We start from the raw sequence: 15,142 nt of genomic DNA on the forward strand, positions 1-15,142 counted from the left end.
CTAACTCAAGCATCTCAAAGCCAGAGTTAGGATTTTTTACTGAAAGTTTTTTACTGAACTTCTTACAACCTACATGCAGAATCATTTTTCCTTGAATTATACTGTATGATTTTTTGTTCACATGGTGTTTTGTATATACATGTCATTGAGATTCAAGAACAAAAAGAATGTCAAATTTTAGATCATCACAAGAGAAGCCATAACAGAGTTTTGCATAATTTTTCATAGTTTTCCTAAAACACAAAATAAAGAAATTCGCACTTATTGGGAGTGAATTTTAGTTCATCTATTAACACAAAATTCTTCATGAACCTATAGACATATATTTGTTTCCAGGTAAAAAGACTGTGTATGTGTATTCTTAGAATTCTCTTTGAACTCTGGATTACAAATTTAAATTTGACCAAATTTTATTTATAAACCATTCTCTAGAGAGGTCCCTTTCTGAACTAAAATAAAGTATATGACCTATATACTTACTCAAGTGCATCATATTCTGCTAAAGAACAATTTCAGCAATTAAGTTGTTGAACTAAACTCAGTATAATTCAAATATCTTTATCAGGATCAGTTTAGCCTGTCAATTTATTTTCACTGATTACTGGTAGTACAGTACTGCCCATTTTTGCTTACTTATATGCCTTATTTGATGGAAATAGAAGTCATGTGGAAAAGAGGAAATGCAGTAAGATCAGCCAAAACATGCACTAATCTGAACCACCAAATCCTCACCGCATAATAAAACAATAGAAAGGAAATATTTCACATGAAGACACAGAGAAAGAGGTCTTGGTGGCTTTGGAGAACTGTTCTCCACTTCATAGTTGTGTTTAATTGCAGATAATAGAGAAAAATACGTTCTAATAGCTAACACTCTCTTGGGCCCAATGGAGGATTTTATTTAACACTGAAATGCACAGTAAGAGCAAAAACACGCTGTAAATGAGCAGAAAGTTGAGAAAATTAAAAAATATCACAAATATTCTTAATCCTGCTGTTTGTTTATAGTATTAAAGTTATCCAGCTGATTTATCTCTAGGTATTCTGATAGATGTCTAATCAGAAATCTGAGTAGGCATAGAATAATAACTACTTACAGGATAAGTGCTGCCCTTTCAAAGTACTCAATGGCTTTTTCACAGAACTGGGTGTCAATGTAATATGCTCCAAGCCACTCAATGACCTCAATGTTGGAAGGGAAATACCGGTATGACTGACAAAATAGGAAAGGTGAAAAACCACACAACTTTAGTGATAAACAACATCTTTATGTTGCTTCTGGAATATCTTACTCAAGTATTTAATTCTCCAGATGCCCAAAACATGTAATATAAATGAATGGAAGTAGTGTGCTACACTAAGTGATCCTGGTGGGGGGGCAGAAAAAAAGCATGCTAAGTTTTCTAATTGCAGAATGCTTTTTAGAAGTTATCCCAGATGAGCCTGTCACATTTTCCATCTAGCCTTATTTGAAATAGTATTTTAAATAGCTTGTAACAGCAAAAACATTTACTGAAATCACTGAAATCTATGTATGAATAACTTACCTAAAACATTAAACAATGCTAACTAATAAGTGTGCAATTCCACATTCACATCAGTCTGCTGGAAAACTCACCCCAAAGCATTCCTTTCTGTCCATAACTACGTGAATAGCATTTTCAGCTTTTTAAAAATTCCCTTTGAAATAGGCAACAAAATTATCATCAAGAACAACTCAGCTGGTAATTCAGATTGCAACACAGATTTGGTCATCCTCACTTTGCACAGATAAAGAAAGAGAACTCTCAGATTGCACCAGACACTTCTGTCTTATTCTCATTTCTAACACAGAAGAACCTCTAGAAACTGTAGACAGTAGTACAGCTGGTTTGAAATGAAAGAAGCTGCCTATCTTTAGGCAACTGTGTATACATAATGTATAGCTATACTGTTAAAATATATATAAAAACTTCCAGGCATAAACAAAACACAATCTATATGTATCTCCATATTATACAGACACAGCTTCCAATCAACTCAGCCACATTACACACCTCTAAAATTACTTCTATTATATCCCAATTTTATTTTGTCCCAATGTAAACAATGACTACATAAAAGAAAATGGAAAGTCTGAGGCCAATATCCACATGAAAACTAACCTATGTTTCCTTAGGATCTGACTACAAAAATCAGATTTTTGTTAACTCTCCCCCAGTATCTCTTTTTTATCCTCTTTTTGGATGACATTTCATAATGTTTAAATTAATCAATTATTAATTTGATATAGGAACCTATGGCAAAATTTTCTTTACTTAGGACAAAGTACATTGAAAAAGCAAAATTACCTCACAATAATAATGAAAAGCCTGGGATTTATCACCTTCAGTATCATATAAATTTCCTAGCTTTGAAAGTACATGTGGATCAGTTGGTACTACACTGATCAATTGCAGCAGCCACTCTATGGCTTGATTGGGATCTTCCATGATCTGGTATCTGAGTTTTCCTCAGTTAAGGACTGATGCCAATGGTAGTTTGATTTAGAAATCCCTAATACTTTACCTAATGCAATCCATATGCTGAACACTACACCAGTCACTGTAGTGGGAAGATACAATGACTCTTTTTTTCCACACTGTTTTCATAATTTAATTTGTATCAGAAATATTTTTCTTATGCTAGAAGAAGAAAAGTATTAAGAGACTTTGTCTGCTCTTTCACCTTAGAATCATGTTGGACTCAACAGAACTCTGGGCTCACTTGTCCTCTCTCTCTCTGACACTAATCTGACTTTGACTTCCTCATTTATATGAACAAAGTGTGAGAGCCAGGCCATTTATTTGCAGCCTTTACAACCTGGCTAGTTTCTGTACTAGCAGCATTTTGTTCTAAAGTGATTAGGTAAAACTGCTATTCCAAGAACAGCCTTTTGCCAGCAAGGGTGTTTTCTGCTGTATGTCTAAGGAGCACAGTCCAGACTATTCTGGTCCAGAGAACAGCGATTTTAGCTGTAACTCAGCCTGCAGTGTGCTCTTCCCTCCTGAATGGCACAATGGCTCAGAGCTCTGGCAGTGTCAGCTGGAGCTACTGCCCAACCTGTTTTTTCAGTTTCTACTCCATCCTACCTGACACTGAAGAAGCTTCTGAGAATTGGTGGAAAGCAGTTTTACATAGCAGTGGAGCAGAGAAGCTCTTCCCCAGATGGATACAGAGCTGTTGGGCCATTTGTGCTGCCATAAAGGGGTTTACATGGAAAAGAGATCGGAGCCCTTTCATATGTTTGGAGGTTACTTATTTTACTGACCAGAATATATTTTTATTACCTACACTATTCTTAAAAGTGTAGTACATCAGCTGCAATCTGTTCTGCCTTGGGGAGGATTTTTTACAGTTTGGACATCCTCAGAAGCATTGTTAAAGAAGCTCATAGTTTAGGGTATCACTGGTGATGTGCAAAGCCAATCTCTTCCCTCAGCTTTTCAATCTGTTGAGCTTCTGCAGTGCTGGGAGACAATTATTTTCTTACACATACACTAACTAATCTGAAAACAGTTTTCAGAACAGAACTTCACATTTATTAGCTATATATATTTTTTTCTTAAATATTTTACTTAATTGTGCTTACATCTGCCACAGTATTTTCATAGCAAAACCAGCAGCATTTTAAATATTCCATGACACAATTTAATACTGAGTGTAAATCTAATCCCTGCACTGTGAGCAGTCTTAATGTTGTTCACTTGCTTCACTGGAAATATTCAATAAGGGTTAAGTTCTGCTCTCATTTTTCTTACAAACATCAGATAATAAATCATTCTTACTATAATGGACAGCATAGTAAATTTCTAAATCACCTTGACATGACTGAAACACGTATTTTGGATTAAACGAGTTTATTAAAACCACCATTCCTTATAATAAGCCAGAAAAAGATACATGCTTGCTAGCTGGTAAAGGACTTGGGCACTATTTGGAAGGATTGCATGGAGTTTCAGAAAACAATCCAAAGCTTCATCTATCCTGTTTAACTTCTTGTAAGCTAAACCTAAAAAATAAAGGTTACAGTATTAATATAATGAGACACAGATTACTTCAGTATATTAACTGAAAGGATAACCACAAAAAGCAAAAGAGGAACTCAGTACTTGGAGGCAGTGTACCTGCCTTGACTTTAAAGGACTCTCTATTTGTGAGAGCCATGCACAGAACTGTTATCAGCCAGCATGACCTACCAAACTGGTAAACACAAGGAACATGAACCCAATCAAAGACCAAGAACTTATGAAATGTCATTTTTTGAACAAGATTAATGAGGGAAAGGCAAGGCTTTTAGAGGAGAATGACTGATGGCTTAATAATGCTGAAACTGGTATCCCTTTAATAGGTATATTAATTTCTTAATCTTCAAAGTAACTTATTCATCTGCAATTACTAATTATGTTAACACTGGGATTTTTTTTTTTTTGCAGAACAGATAGGTAGTATAATTTAATACCTTGCCATAACATAAATCACTCAATAAAGTAATAAAAATTCACACATATTTCTATAAGAAAACTTTCAAAGACAGATTCTCAGAAACACTAGTGTTACCTTCAGTCAAAAGCTAAATCACAATAGCACCTGTGACTTACCAAGATTATAAAGTGCTTCAGTGCATAAGGAATCATTCCTGAGAGCTTCCTTATAAAATTCAGCTGCTTTTTCACAGTCTCCATTTGCAAAAACAGTATTTCCTTTGTTAGTTAGAGCTGCTGGATTGTACCTATCAGAATTTACTGCTAAATCTGCATAGTTAGTTGCTTGTTCCAATTCATTCCCCTACATGAACAAAACAAACATTGTATTAGTAATTTGTCAAGTAACTTGCAGCTATGGCTTCTTCCAGGAATTTCAGGGGATTGAGGATGAAAACCAACCCCATTACTCTGTCCTAAAATACTTCTTATATATTTGCATAAGGTATATCATCTCTTTCAAGTTGCCACTCTGTCCCATGCAGTCTGCAAGCTTTCTCTGTTGCAATAAAGTAGCATTTACTAAAAAAAAATTTTAAAAATCCATACCCTACAAACTTCATACACAAACACATCTGCCTAAGCTACCTATTTCACATGTTTCTGAAGTTCAGCTGGGGTTCCCAGTTTAATGTTTTAAATCCAGCCACTGAGTTTCTGCACAAATCCAACTGCAAGCATGTTCCTGTGGCCTGGGGCTCAACCTCACTCTGCTTCCCATCAACAGTATACAAAGGGATCTGATCCAAATTCCAACTGGTGTTCCAGAATAACTACTCTAAGGTGCAGTTTCTTCTTGTTTACAGAGATTATTTAGGCAGACACAGAAATTGCTACAAAAACACAGAGGTTGCTACATAAACCACAGATCTTAACTGGTTTTGTTGAGGCAAACACTTACCAAATAATAAAGGAATGAAAGGTTTGTTGCAGCTGCACTCTTTACTCTGCTATCCTTTTTTTCAAATATTTTCAAAGTCTCCAGTGCCTAGAAATAATTTGGAAACAACTTACTTCACACTGAACTTATTCCAAAATCCTTTCAGAAAGCATTGACAAACAGTAACAAACAGCTGAAATTATCAACTCATATGCTCACATACGTGATAATTACTAGAGCTTGTAACACACACTTCTGAGCATGTACACACAAAATTGTATCTATATTTATACAATATTAATTTTCATCACAATATTTCAATAATATTGGCTATTTATTACCTATCCAAAATTTAGATTAGATAAGGCTACTGTGAACTACAGGTATCTGACAATTCTATATGTACAAAATGCAGTGTTAGATGATTTGCTTTTAATCTAGTCAACTAATGAAAATTCTCATGCCTATTTTTCTAGTTCTTTAAGTGAAAACAAAAGAATTGACATAAAACCTTTATCAAAAATCCAAAAAAGAACACACTATATAAAAAAATATACACGATAGGGTAGGACTGGATTTCAATGTGCCTTTGTTTTGTGTAATAAGAAGATGACAACTGTCTAAATTTAGGAAGTACTCAAATGTGAAACTTGAGGCTAGAAGATTTTTTTTAAAACTTGAATATGAAAACTAAATTTCATAAACTCCAAAATAAACATGTTTATAGACCAAAAAAAAGGAGCATATTTATAGCAAATAAACTACAAAAATCCCTCTGATATAAAAGGCAGCTTTTTCTTCTCATTGACTATGGAATACATTTGTAACTGCAGACTAAATTATTAAATAAACCTGTCTCCCTTATGCTAAATATTTATATTAACAACACAAACTGTTAGAATATCACAGTGAGCCCAGTTCCATCATCTATTACAACACAGATGTGGCAACCACAATATAACCATCAACATTAGCAAGTCAAAAGTTTCTTTCCTCCTTTGCATGAAATCTTTAAGCCGCTGTTTACATATCAAAGCAAAGGCATGATACTGTATGTCAAATGCCAAAACAAACATAAAGAGAAGTTTTAATTGTCTGTCATACATAGTTTTCACAGTTACTCTACACAAAAACCATAACTGCACTAATGATGTGCAAAATGACAAAATATCTACAGCTGAATGTAGTTCATAGATTCAGTCAACTACATCCTACCCAAGAACTATGAACTATTAATGATCTCAATATTCTTCTAATAGAAAACTCTTTAAAAACACACCAATTTCAATCAAGAAGAGCATTACAAAAGTTAGGCTCTAGATTTTGTGGTCTCAGAAATGTAAGACTTGTAACTATACTTTTAAACTTTTTATATATATATATTTATGATTTTCTCTAAGAAGGGAATAATCCCAAATATTTCCAGATGTAACACTACTATATCTGAGGTACTCTACTCTTAAGCAAAGATTTGCTTCTTCATGGAATTAACTTTTGGATCATTTAGAGCTTTACAGTTCAAAGTTACTTTCTGAAAATCCATTTCTCATTGTATCTGATTAATTACCTTTGCTTGTACTGCTAAATGGCACCTTGGATGATAAAGACCTGACAGAAATGCCCTTTTCATGTATAACAAAAAGTTCACACAATTCTGAACTCAATTTATTTACTGGTAAATTATTTTGTGGGTCTCTTGAACCATTTCAGCAATCATGAGTCCTAGGATGAGCCCCCAGTTATGAGGATGAAAATCCATAGGCAATATTCCTTATGTCCTTGTAAGGTAGCACTGCATCATCAGTTACATTTAAAGATTTCTAAAGAAATTCTAAGTTTTAAATCCCAACAATAACAATTACTTAGGTTCAACAATCAAAACACAGACTATCCAAACTATTCTTTGTGAGTTGCTTCCAGCGTATCTAAATTATTTGGTTATAGAAGTTAAACTTCAAAGCAGTTTGTCTGACTCCAGCAGGGTGTGCCAGAGATGTTAAAATGATGCATGGTTAACGTGCAGAATTTTGTTTTTAAATTAATTTTCAAAGTTTTTCTTTGATATTAAAAAAAATCGAAGTATTTTATACACACAACTAAACATAATGTGGTAATTTTCCTTTGAATTTTATTTTATATTTTAATTGCAAGGACTGCTTTAAAATAATATATTCATTATGATGAACCCATACAGCCCATTGTTGTAGCAGGAGAAATCTAAGAAATCTATTCCAGTTTGTTTTGTTTTTTTTTTTTTTTAAAGATGCAATAAAACTTCAGCCTTGGAACTGAGTATTTCAAAAAGTTTCCATTCTTGTTATTTAGCCAAAGGTGTGTTGAGCAGTTTGTGAGTTAGGAAATATATGAAAAACAGACAGGCAGGATGAATGTAAATGTCTGCTGCAGTTTTATTAGAACAAAACAAATATAAAGATGCTCTGCAATCTCCATTTTGAAGCCCCACTCTACTGTTTAGTGGTTCCAGTGCAGGTTAAAGGTCTTCTGTCACATAATCCAAGTAAAAAGGTTCTTCTCCCCTTACTCCTAACTTCCAACAGATTTCCCTCTCCCTCCATTGAAGTACTCCACAAAACACCAACAATCTCTGTACCTCATTTTATCCCTGAGAACTGATTTTAGTTTTTTTAACCTATACTGAACACTAACTGGAAATCACAAAAAATTACCATTGAAACAATAAATTCTCGAGATCATCGGACTTTTTACCCACCTGTAACATTCTCACCCTTCAAAAGGTATCATCAGTAAAGCTACCAGATTTTACCAAATCTTTGCAAACTCTCAAACTGCTTCCTGATCTCAGAAAAGGTTTCAATGTGCTGGTTTTGGCTGGGATAGTTAATTCTTTTCAGAAAAACTTGTATGGGACTCTGTTTTGGGTTTATGCTGGAAACTGTTGATAACACAGGTTTAGTTAAGCAGGGTTCACACAAAGCCAAGGCCTTTTCTGCCCCTCACCCCACTCCACCAGTGAGTGGACTGGGGGTGCACAAGGAATTGGGACAGGACACAGCCATGACAGTTGGCCCCAGCTGATCAAAGGGAGGTCCCAGACCTCCCAGGTGGAGGTGTCATATAAAGGTGGGGGAAGAAGGAGGAAGAGGGGATGTTTGGAGCAATGCTGCTTGTCTCCCCAGGTCACCATTATGCATGGTGGAGCACTGCTCTCCTGGGGATGGCTGAATACATCTGCCTGCCCATGGGAAGTGCTGAATCAATTCCTTGGTTTTGCTTGTGTGCACAGCTTTTGCTTTACCTATCACACTGTCTTTATCTTAGCCCATCAGTTTTCTCCCCTTGACTCTTCTGATTCTATCCCCCATCCCAGCAGGGCAGGGCAGGGTATGAGTGAGTGAGTGAGTGAGTGAGTGAGTGAGTGAGTGAGTGAGTGAGGTTTAGTTGCCAGCTGGGGTTAAACCACAATAGTCAGACATGCAGGATAATACAGGATAACTCTCTTGCTGTATCAACAGGGAAGGAGAAGAGGACAAGGCAGACAGGGAGAGCAAGAGCTGCTCAGGAAACCAGAAAAGCTTAAATATGAGAAGTAAAAGCAGGCTGAAGTTAAGCATGTGGCCCTGTGTGCATCCCTCCAAGATGTGGGAATATGAATGACCTTAGAAGATAACAGGTATCTACAGCTTCAGCTCTAATTTTGCTGTATATGATCTACCATAATTCTTGCCACTCATGCACAGCTGGGGATTGCTCTATTCCTTTTTATTTATGAAGTATTCCCATCACTGAATGTACCAGCCAGTGCATTTTAAAAGAAAACATGTCAAATCCTGCCACATATCCAAGTTTGTTTTTCTTCAGATGAAGCTTTTTTTCTAACTACTCAAATTCCAAACCAAGCCTTGTACGTAATGGAATGCCAGAAGAGCCAATTAAAGTATAAGGACAATTTATAGTATATTAGAGAATGCTGTAGCACATGGGGAGCTGCAAGAATACCAGAGCATAAACAGTAACTATACAAAGCAGGTGCAGCTGCATGTATTCTGGTACTATAGCCAACCTAATTGAGAGAGATTAGCTCATATTAATGAAAACACCCCCAGGCTGATTAGCAAAGACTTTCTAGTCTCTATTGACTGTACTGACCTGAGTTCCATTAACTGCAATGACAACTGGGACACCCAGTGAAGAAAACTACACTTGGGTGTTTTGATTTTGAAATGCATTTTATTCACTCTAACTTCCACGGCAGAAATTTCATTTAGATAAAATTTGTCTCTTGCCAGTGTTTTTATAAAGTTATTTTACTGATCAGCATCAAAATAATAATTATTTGCATAAATCACACTTTCTCTTGCCAAAAAATATGCTGTGGCTAACAAAGGTATATACAGTATTGAAAAGTACTAATGTGAGAAGTTACTATACCTGGTTAAAATTCTGTTGCCTCAAGTAAGTAGTGGCTTTATTTATTTCCAGGTCATTGGCTAATTCCACATAGTGGGAAGCTTTCACTGCATCAACACACCTGTAACAGAAAGCAAGCCATGAAGATAAACAAAATGCATCTATACAAATACCTCCAAGTTACATTTTTTTCAGCTAATTTGCTTTCCAAACTGAATTTTCTTAGGTAATCTTTCTTCACAGTGGCAAAGAGCACTCTGATTAAAAATACCTGTAAGAATATTTCAGTCCTATAACCTACCCTAATTACAGTATCTCTGCTAACTCTTGTTTCTTTTGAGTCAGCTGCCTAAATATCACTTTATTTTCTATCACTGAGCAATACTTGATGTCAAAAACTGACAAAAATTATTTTTCAAGCCATTTTCTTTGGCTACATTCCATAATGTAGTTATAATGTGTTTTTTTCAAATTTCATCTCCTGATGCATATATTACCTAACCTATAAAAAATACTAGTGAACAAAGCCAGAGACTACAGACTGTGTCCCTGAGCTACATCATAACACTAATCAAGTCATAATAATAACTCTCTTTCTGGCCATTCCCCAGTAAGTTGTGGCTTAGGGTTTTCTGCAAAAAGAGTGCAGAACAGAAGGCAGCAGACAGTTTGGATGTTCACTCACAGCCACCACCTTCCATGGTTTGGTGTGATCTGCTTTCAGCTGCCTGATCATTTAAGTAAGACCTTTATTTATTGCATGCAGATCCTGTTCTCTCAAACATTTGGAAAATAGGCACAGTAAGTGAACAACTTCTGGGATGCTTCCTTAACACCTTCCACTATTTTTTTAACTGGTGGAAAGCCACCTTCTTTCCTTTTAGTAATTGGCTATTTTGCCAACAGAAGTTTAATACAACAAACTGCCTGGTGTTATAATTGGTTTGGCACATGGACAGTCTTTAGACAAATGCCTTTTATGTTAGAGAAAAAGTTGTAATAAAAATTGGTAATTTCTTCTTTTATTACAGATGTTTTTGCAACATCAAAAAAGTATTTTCACCTGTCAGTTGTAACATCTTTTAACCATAAAATGCAATGAGATCTAACCATCCAACTGTTCTTTATGAAATATGACAGAATAGTCCCAATAATGTCACATTTTAAGTAAGAAGTTATGAACTCTGAAGAGTATTTGTCCCTACTTTACTTCTCTAAATAAAATGAATTTGATTGAAAGTACATTTAATACTCAGAGGACCCATAATAAAGATAATAATCAGAAAAACTAAACTTAAGCTGCCAGTTAAACTTCTTCATTGGGCTTGAATACCTCAGCTTAAAATAACAAAGAGTAAATCTGTCCTGATACCCAAAAAACAATCCCATAGATCTCAGCAAAAGCTGTTCAATTAGCCAGAACACATTTGAGAATGTGTTACTCCATGACAAGTATTCTGTGGATAGCACTAAGAAACTGAGTATCTGACAACCCTTTCCAGTTTTTCTGAACAAAAAACAAGATACAGAGCAAACAAATCTGACTCACTCATGCCAACGAATTAGAAAACAACAACCTATTTTTTCACAAGACATATTATTTAAATCTTGATAATTCAGAATGGCAGAAGTAGAGAAATCTTAAGATTATAAATATTATTATTAAAACATCAAACACCACCTTGTGGTCTCTAGCAGACAATACATGTCTGTGTGAGAGATTGTTTCCTGTTAGTGTAAACAGCTTCCCTAGTGAATTATAATTATAGGACCTGCAAAATTTCAGAATAATCCTAACAGGCCATAAACCTCAGGTCAAGGACAGTCCTCCTTTCCCATCAAACATTATTCACTGCCCAAACACTAACATATATGTTAGTAATATTGTGCCTGCAATATACAACATTAATTTGCATGCATACTATTATTCTCCCATGCTATTAAAATACAAAAAATATTAAAGGAAGCCCTTATAATAAAAAACTAAAAAAAAATTTGAAAAACTTATGCTAGCAATTTTTATACAGTCATTATAGGAAGTGTGTCTAATTGAATTTGTTTTAAAGAAAAGAGTATTCTGCTGTAGAAAATATCACAGAAAGCAAAAGCTAAGCTGTACATTGAAAAATAAAGTCCAAATGAGGAACTGTGTCAGCAGCCTATCACTGTGTACATTTACGTAAGTGTTTTAAGAAATGGTAGATTAAATTTATATTTAAAAACATTAAGTTCATAAATGAAATTCAAACAAATCTTTCTTAAAATTTAGATTCCAGTAGTTTATATAATGACTCTATGGAGTGATCAAAATTCTTAAGCACTCCAAGTCTTCATTATGCCATCCCCAACCTTATAGACTAGGAATCACTGCCTTCCATATAGCATTTGTCTGCTGAGACTTTTAAAAGCTTGTCAATTTTGAATTTGAACTTTTTGTGTGAGTTCAGAACACCACAAAATGTGTAATTAAGAGATGGCATTTGATGATAAATTACTTTTAAAGACAGAACACACTCTAATGCTTTGTTGTGTTAGGAGGCAAACTGAAAATAGCCTGGTTGCTGTTTGAGATGCACAGAGAATTGTTTTTCCCAGGCTGCTTCCATCTCTGAATTGGTTCATAACCAGCACAAGAGTTGACACAGTTTAGACAAAAAGAAGCCCCACTTGACTCTTACCAGTCATAGCCTACTGCAAAAGATGTCTCGATTGCTGGTGCAATGAGTTTAGCAGCTGTCATGATGTATTCCTCTGCCAAGGACTTCCTAAAGGAAAAAAAAACACAAAAACACAACACAAAATGTGAAATAAGTTCTTCACTGTCAGGGTGGTGAGGCACTGGAACAGGCTGCCCAGAGAAGCTGTGGATGTCCCATTCTTGGAAGTGTTCAAGGCCAGGTTGGATGGGGCTCTGAGCAACCTCATCTAGTGGGAAGTGTCCCTGCCCATGGCAGGGGGGCTGGAACCAAATCATCTCTGAAGTCCCTTCCAACCCAAATGACTCTATATGTGCATACAATTCTATATCATAATTTCAAAAACATGTATAGGAAAAGAAAAAAACAAACCAAAATGTGTTCTGGCTTCTTCCTGCACTCAGTACAAATCTCAGAAGTCAATGCTACCAGTTCTCTGTTAGCATGATTAAGCTCTTAGTTTTTTCTGTTTTCCTTTCACTGCACACTAGATGTATTTTTTAAAAATCTCAAAAGCTGCAAGTTTTGAGTACTGTACCCTGTAACATGTGGGATAGATACTCTATGGCAGTACACTGAACTGAATGATCCAACTGGCTCTTCTGAGCATGTTCTTTCCTAAGAATTGGGAGGACACTTTTGTAACAAGAGCTGTGGACAGGTGACAAGACTGATAATCCTTCTGGGAGCTAAAATTCAAGGCACCACAGTCAAGAAAGAACAGAGTCCACCATTACCTCTCACGTTCTATTTGACTTAAACTGTCATTTTTAATGGCTTCAATCAGTAGATTTGTATGTAGATCATCCTGGAGGGGGACAAAACAACTGTAAATTATATCAGTATACAAAAATTTTATTTATTTTATAGACAATATGAGTGCAAACACAAATTGATGTAAAATAAATAGTCTATAATATCACTTACTTTCCACATTTGCAAAAGCTAGCTTCAGTTAAAAGTAGTTTTCTAACCATGTACTCTGAAATTTGGCATTACAACTGCTTCAATACTGTTTTTCTGCTCATGTGTGCTGTCACGGTTCACATTAAGGTTGTTAACAGATGTAGTTCCTGTCATGTGTATCAGACCAGAAAGGCTGCAGATCACACTGACAATATTCTCATGCTTAAAAATAAGCATTTGCTGAACTGCTGTGGTATTCAGCAGATAAGGACTTGTGCTACCTCCTTGTTACAATAACTTGTATGATCATCTTTTGGCTTCTATCACACATCTCTGTTAGCTCTAAAAGAAGTTATGCAGGGTATGTTAGGTAGCCACCCCTTCCTTGTTTATTAGGGACAGATCATAGATTTATGCAAAATAAAGACCAGAAGGAAATTGTGATCTTTTCTCTGACCTCTTAATAAAAAAAATAGAGAACTTGTAATGTCTGTTAAAACCATAGCTTGCCTACCCTTAGAAATAACTTTTGCTGTCTCAAGGCTTTCTTCCAATGAATGATCTTAGATAGTCCTCAATTAATTCAAAGGCTTAATGATCCTTACTCTTATATAATTTCTAATAGAAGAAATTATATAAAATGTATTAAAATATATACATATGTATCAATAAATATATCTGTATTCTTTGTATGTTAAATTTTATTTCCTTATGCTATGACAATAAGAAACAACAGCTACTCTTAGGCTGCAAACAGTTTGAAGATTAGTTATGTATTTGATATTTAGGACTGAAAGATTTGCATCACTGAAAAAAAGACTGCTAGAAGATAAAAGCTTTGATCTTTCTACAGTGGATTTTTCTAAGAGTGACCCTAAGCCTATTAAACTATTTTTTCCTCTCTTCAGCATCGTGGAAAGTCAAAGGAAGTTTCCAGCAAAGTCTAATAAACTAAAATAGTAATCTGTAAATGTCACTATAGTTTTCTTCTGTAAAATAACACTACAATATTACAAGTTTTATTAACACTCACTTGAGGAAACTTGCATAAATCCACTTATTATTTAGCTCCCTTTATTTACCTTATAAATATTTTATTAAAATTTTATAGAAATGAAGATGGTCAAGTGCAGTAAACCCCACAGACTTAGGTAAAGCTCCATGGAGAACTGAACAATAGGAATGCTGAGACAGCAACAAGAGCTCCTGTCTCTCTCTGTAACCCTATAGGTCACTATACCTAAACCCTTACTATTGGTGAAATCTGGATCCCCCTGAACCCTATAAAAGGGGCACCCTTTATCCCATTTGACAGAAGAAGAGCTGTCGCTGGCACCCTTGGCAGACTTCCCCAATAAAGCCATCTCTGTGGAACCAGCCAGCGCCTCTCCTTCTCTCTCTCTCGCTGTCTGCTGCAGCTTCAGCCAAGGGCAATCCACCTAGCAAGCAAGAGCTGAAATCCTAAGAGAGCTGATACCACTATGGAGCTGATCACTACCGAGCTTGCTAAGGTGGCTGGCCCGCGGCCATCGGCCTCGAGCTAGCTTGGTTCCGGGCACCCTGTCCCCCTGAGGGCTGGGCTCCTGAGCTATCTTGAGAATAAGGCCAGATAAGAGGCTTTATTAGTAAAGCACAAGTGAGCTATGTAAGTAAGCCCAAATGAATTTCAACAAAATCATTACGAAGACAATCTTGTGGTGTGGGTTTTATGTACATCATCTCTTTTGAGGAAATAGAGATTTAAATGTTCTCTCATTATTTTACACATC

The 15,142-nt window shown here is 35.6% G+C and overlaps 1 protein-coding gene across 3 annotated transcripts in view; it reads right to left on the reverse strand.

Annotated features, from left to right (window-relative positions):
- Positions 1–15,142, reverse strand: part of IFT88 (intraflagellar transport 88) — a 43,475-nt gene that overhangs the window by 20,091 nt on the left and 8,242 nt on the right. For all 3 annotated transcript variants that reach the window (XM_071434094.1, XM_071434093.1, XM_071434095.1), the window contains 8 exons: positions 13,205–13,275; positions 12,450–12,536; positions 9,793–9,892; positions 5,404–5,490; positions 4,620–4,806; positions 3,922–4,030; positions 2,331–2,481; positions 1,098–1,213 (listed from right to left, as the gene is read on the reverse strand). In XM_071434094.1, the coding sequence (XP_071290195.1) occupies positions 1,098–1,213; positions 2,331–2,481; positions 3,922–4,030; positions 4,620–4,806; positions 5,404–5,490; positions 9,793–9,892; positions 12,450–12,536; positions 13,205–13,275 (908 nt within the window). The remainder of the gene's footprint in view (positions 1–1,097; positions 1,214–2,330; positions 2,482–3,921; positions 4,031–4,619; positions 4,807–5,403; positions 5,491–9,792; positions 9,893–12,449; positions 12,537–13,204; positions 13,276–15,142) is intronic.

Source organism: Agelaius tricolor, unplaced genomic scaffold (assembly GCF_023055355.1).
Source record: "Agelaius tricolor isolate 1412-34295 unplaced genomic scaffold, bAgeTri1.0.p SCAF_9, whole genome shotgun sequence".
Lineage (NCBI taxonomy): Eukaryota > Metazoa > Chordata > Aves > Passeriformes > Icteridae > Agelaius > Agelaius tricolor.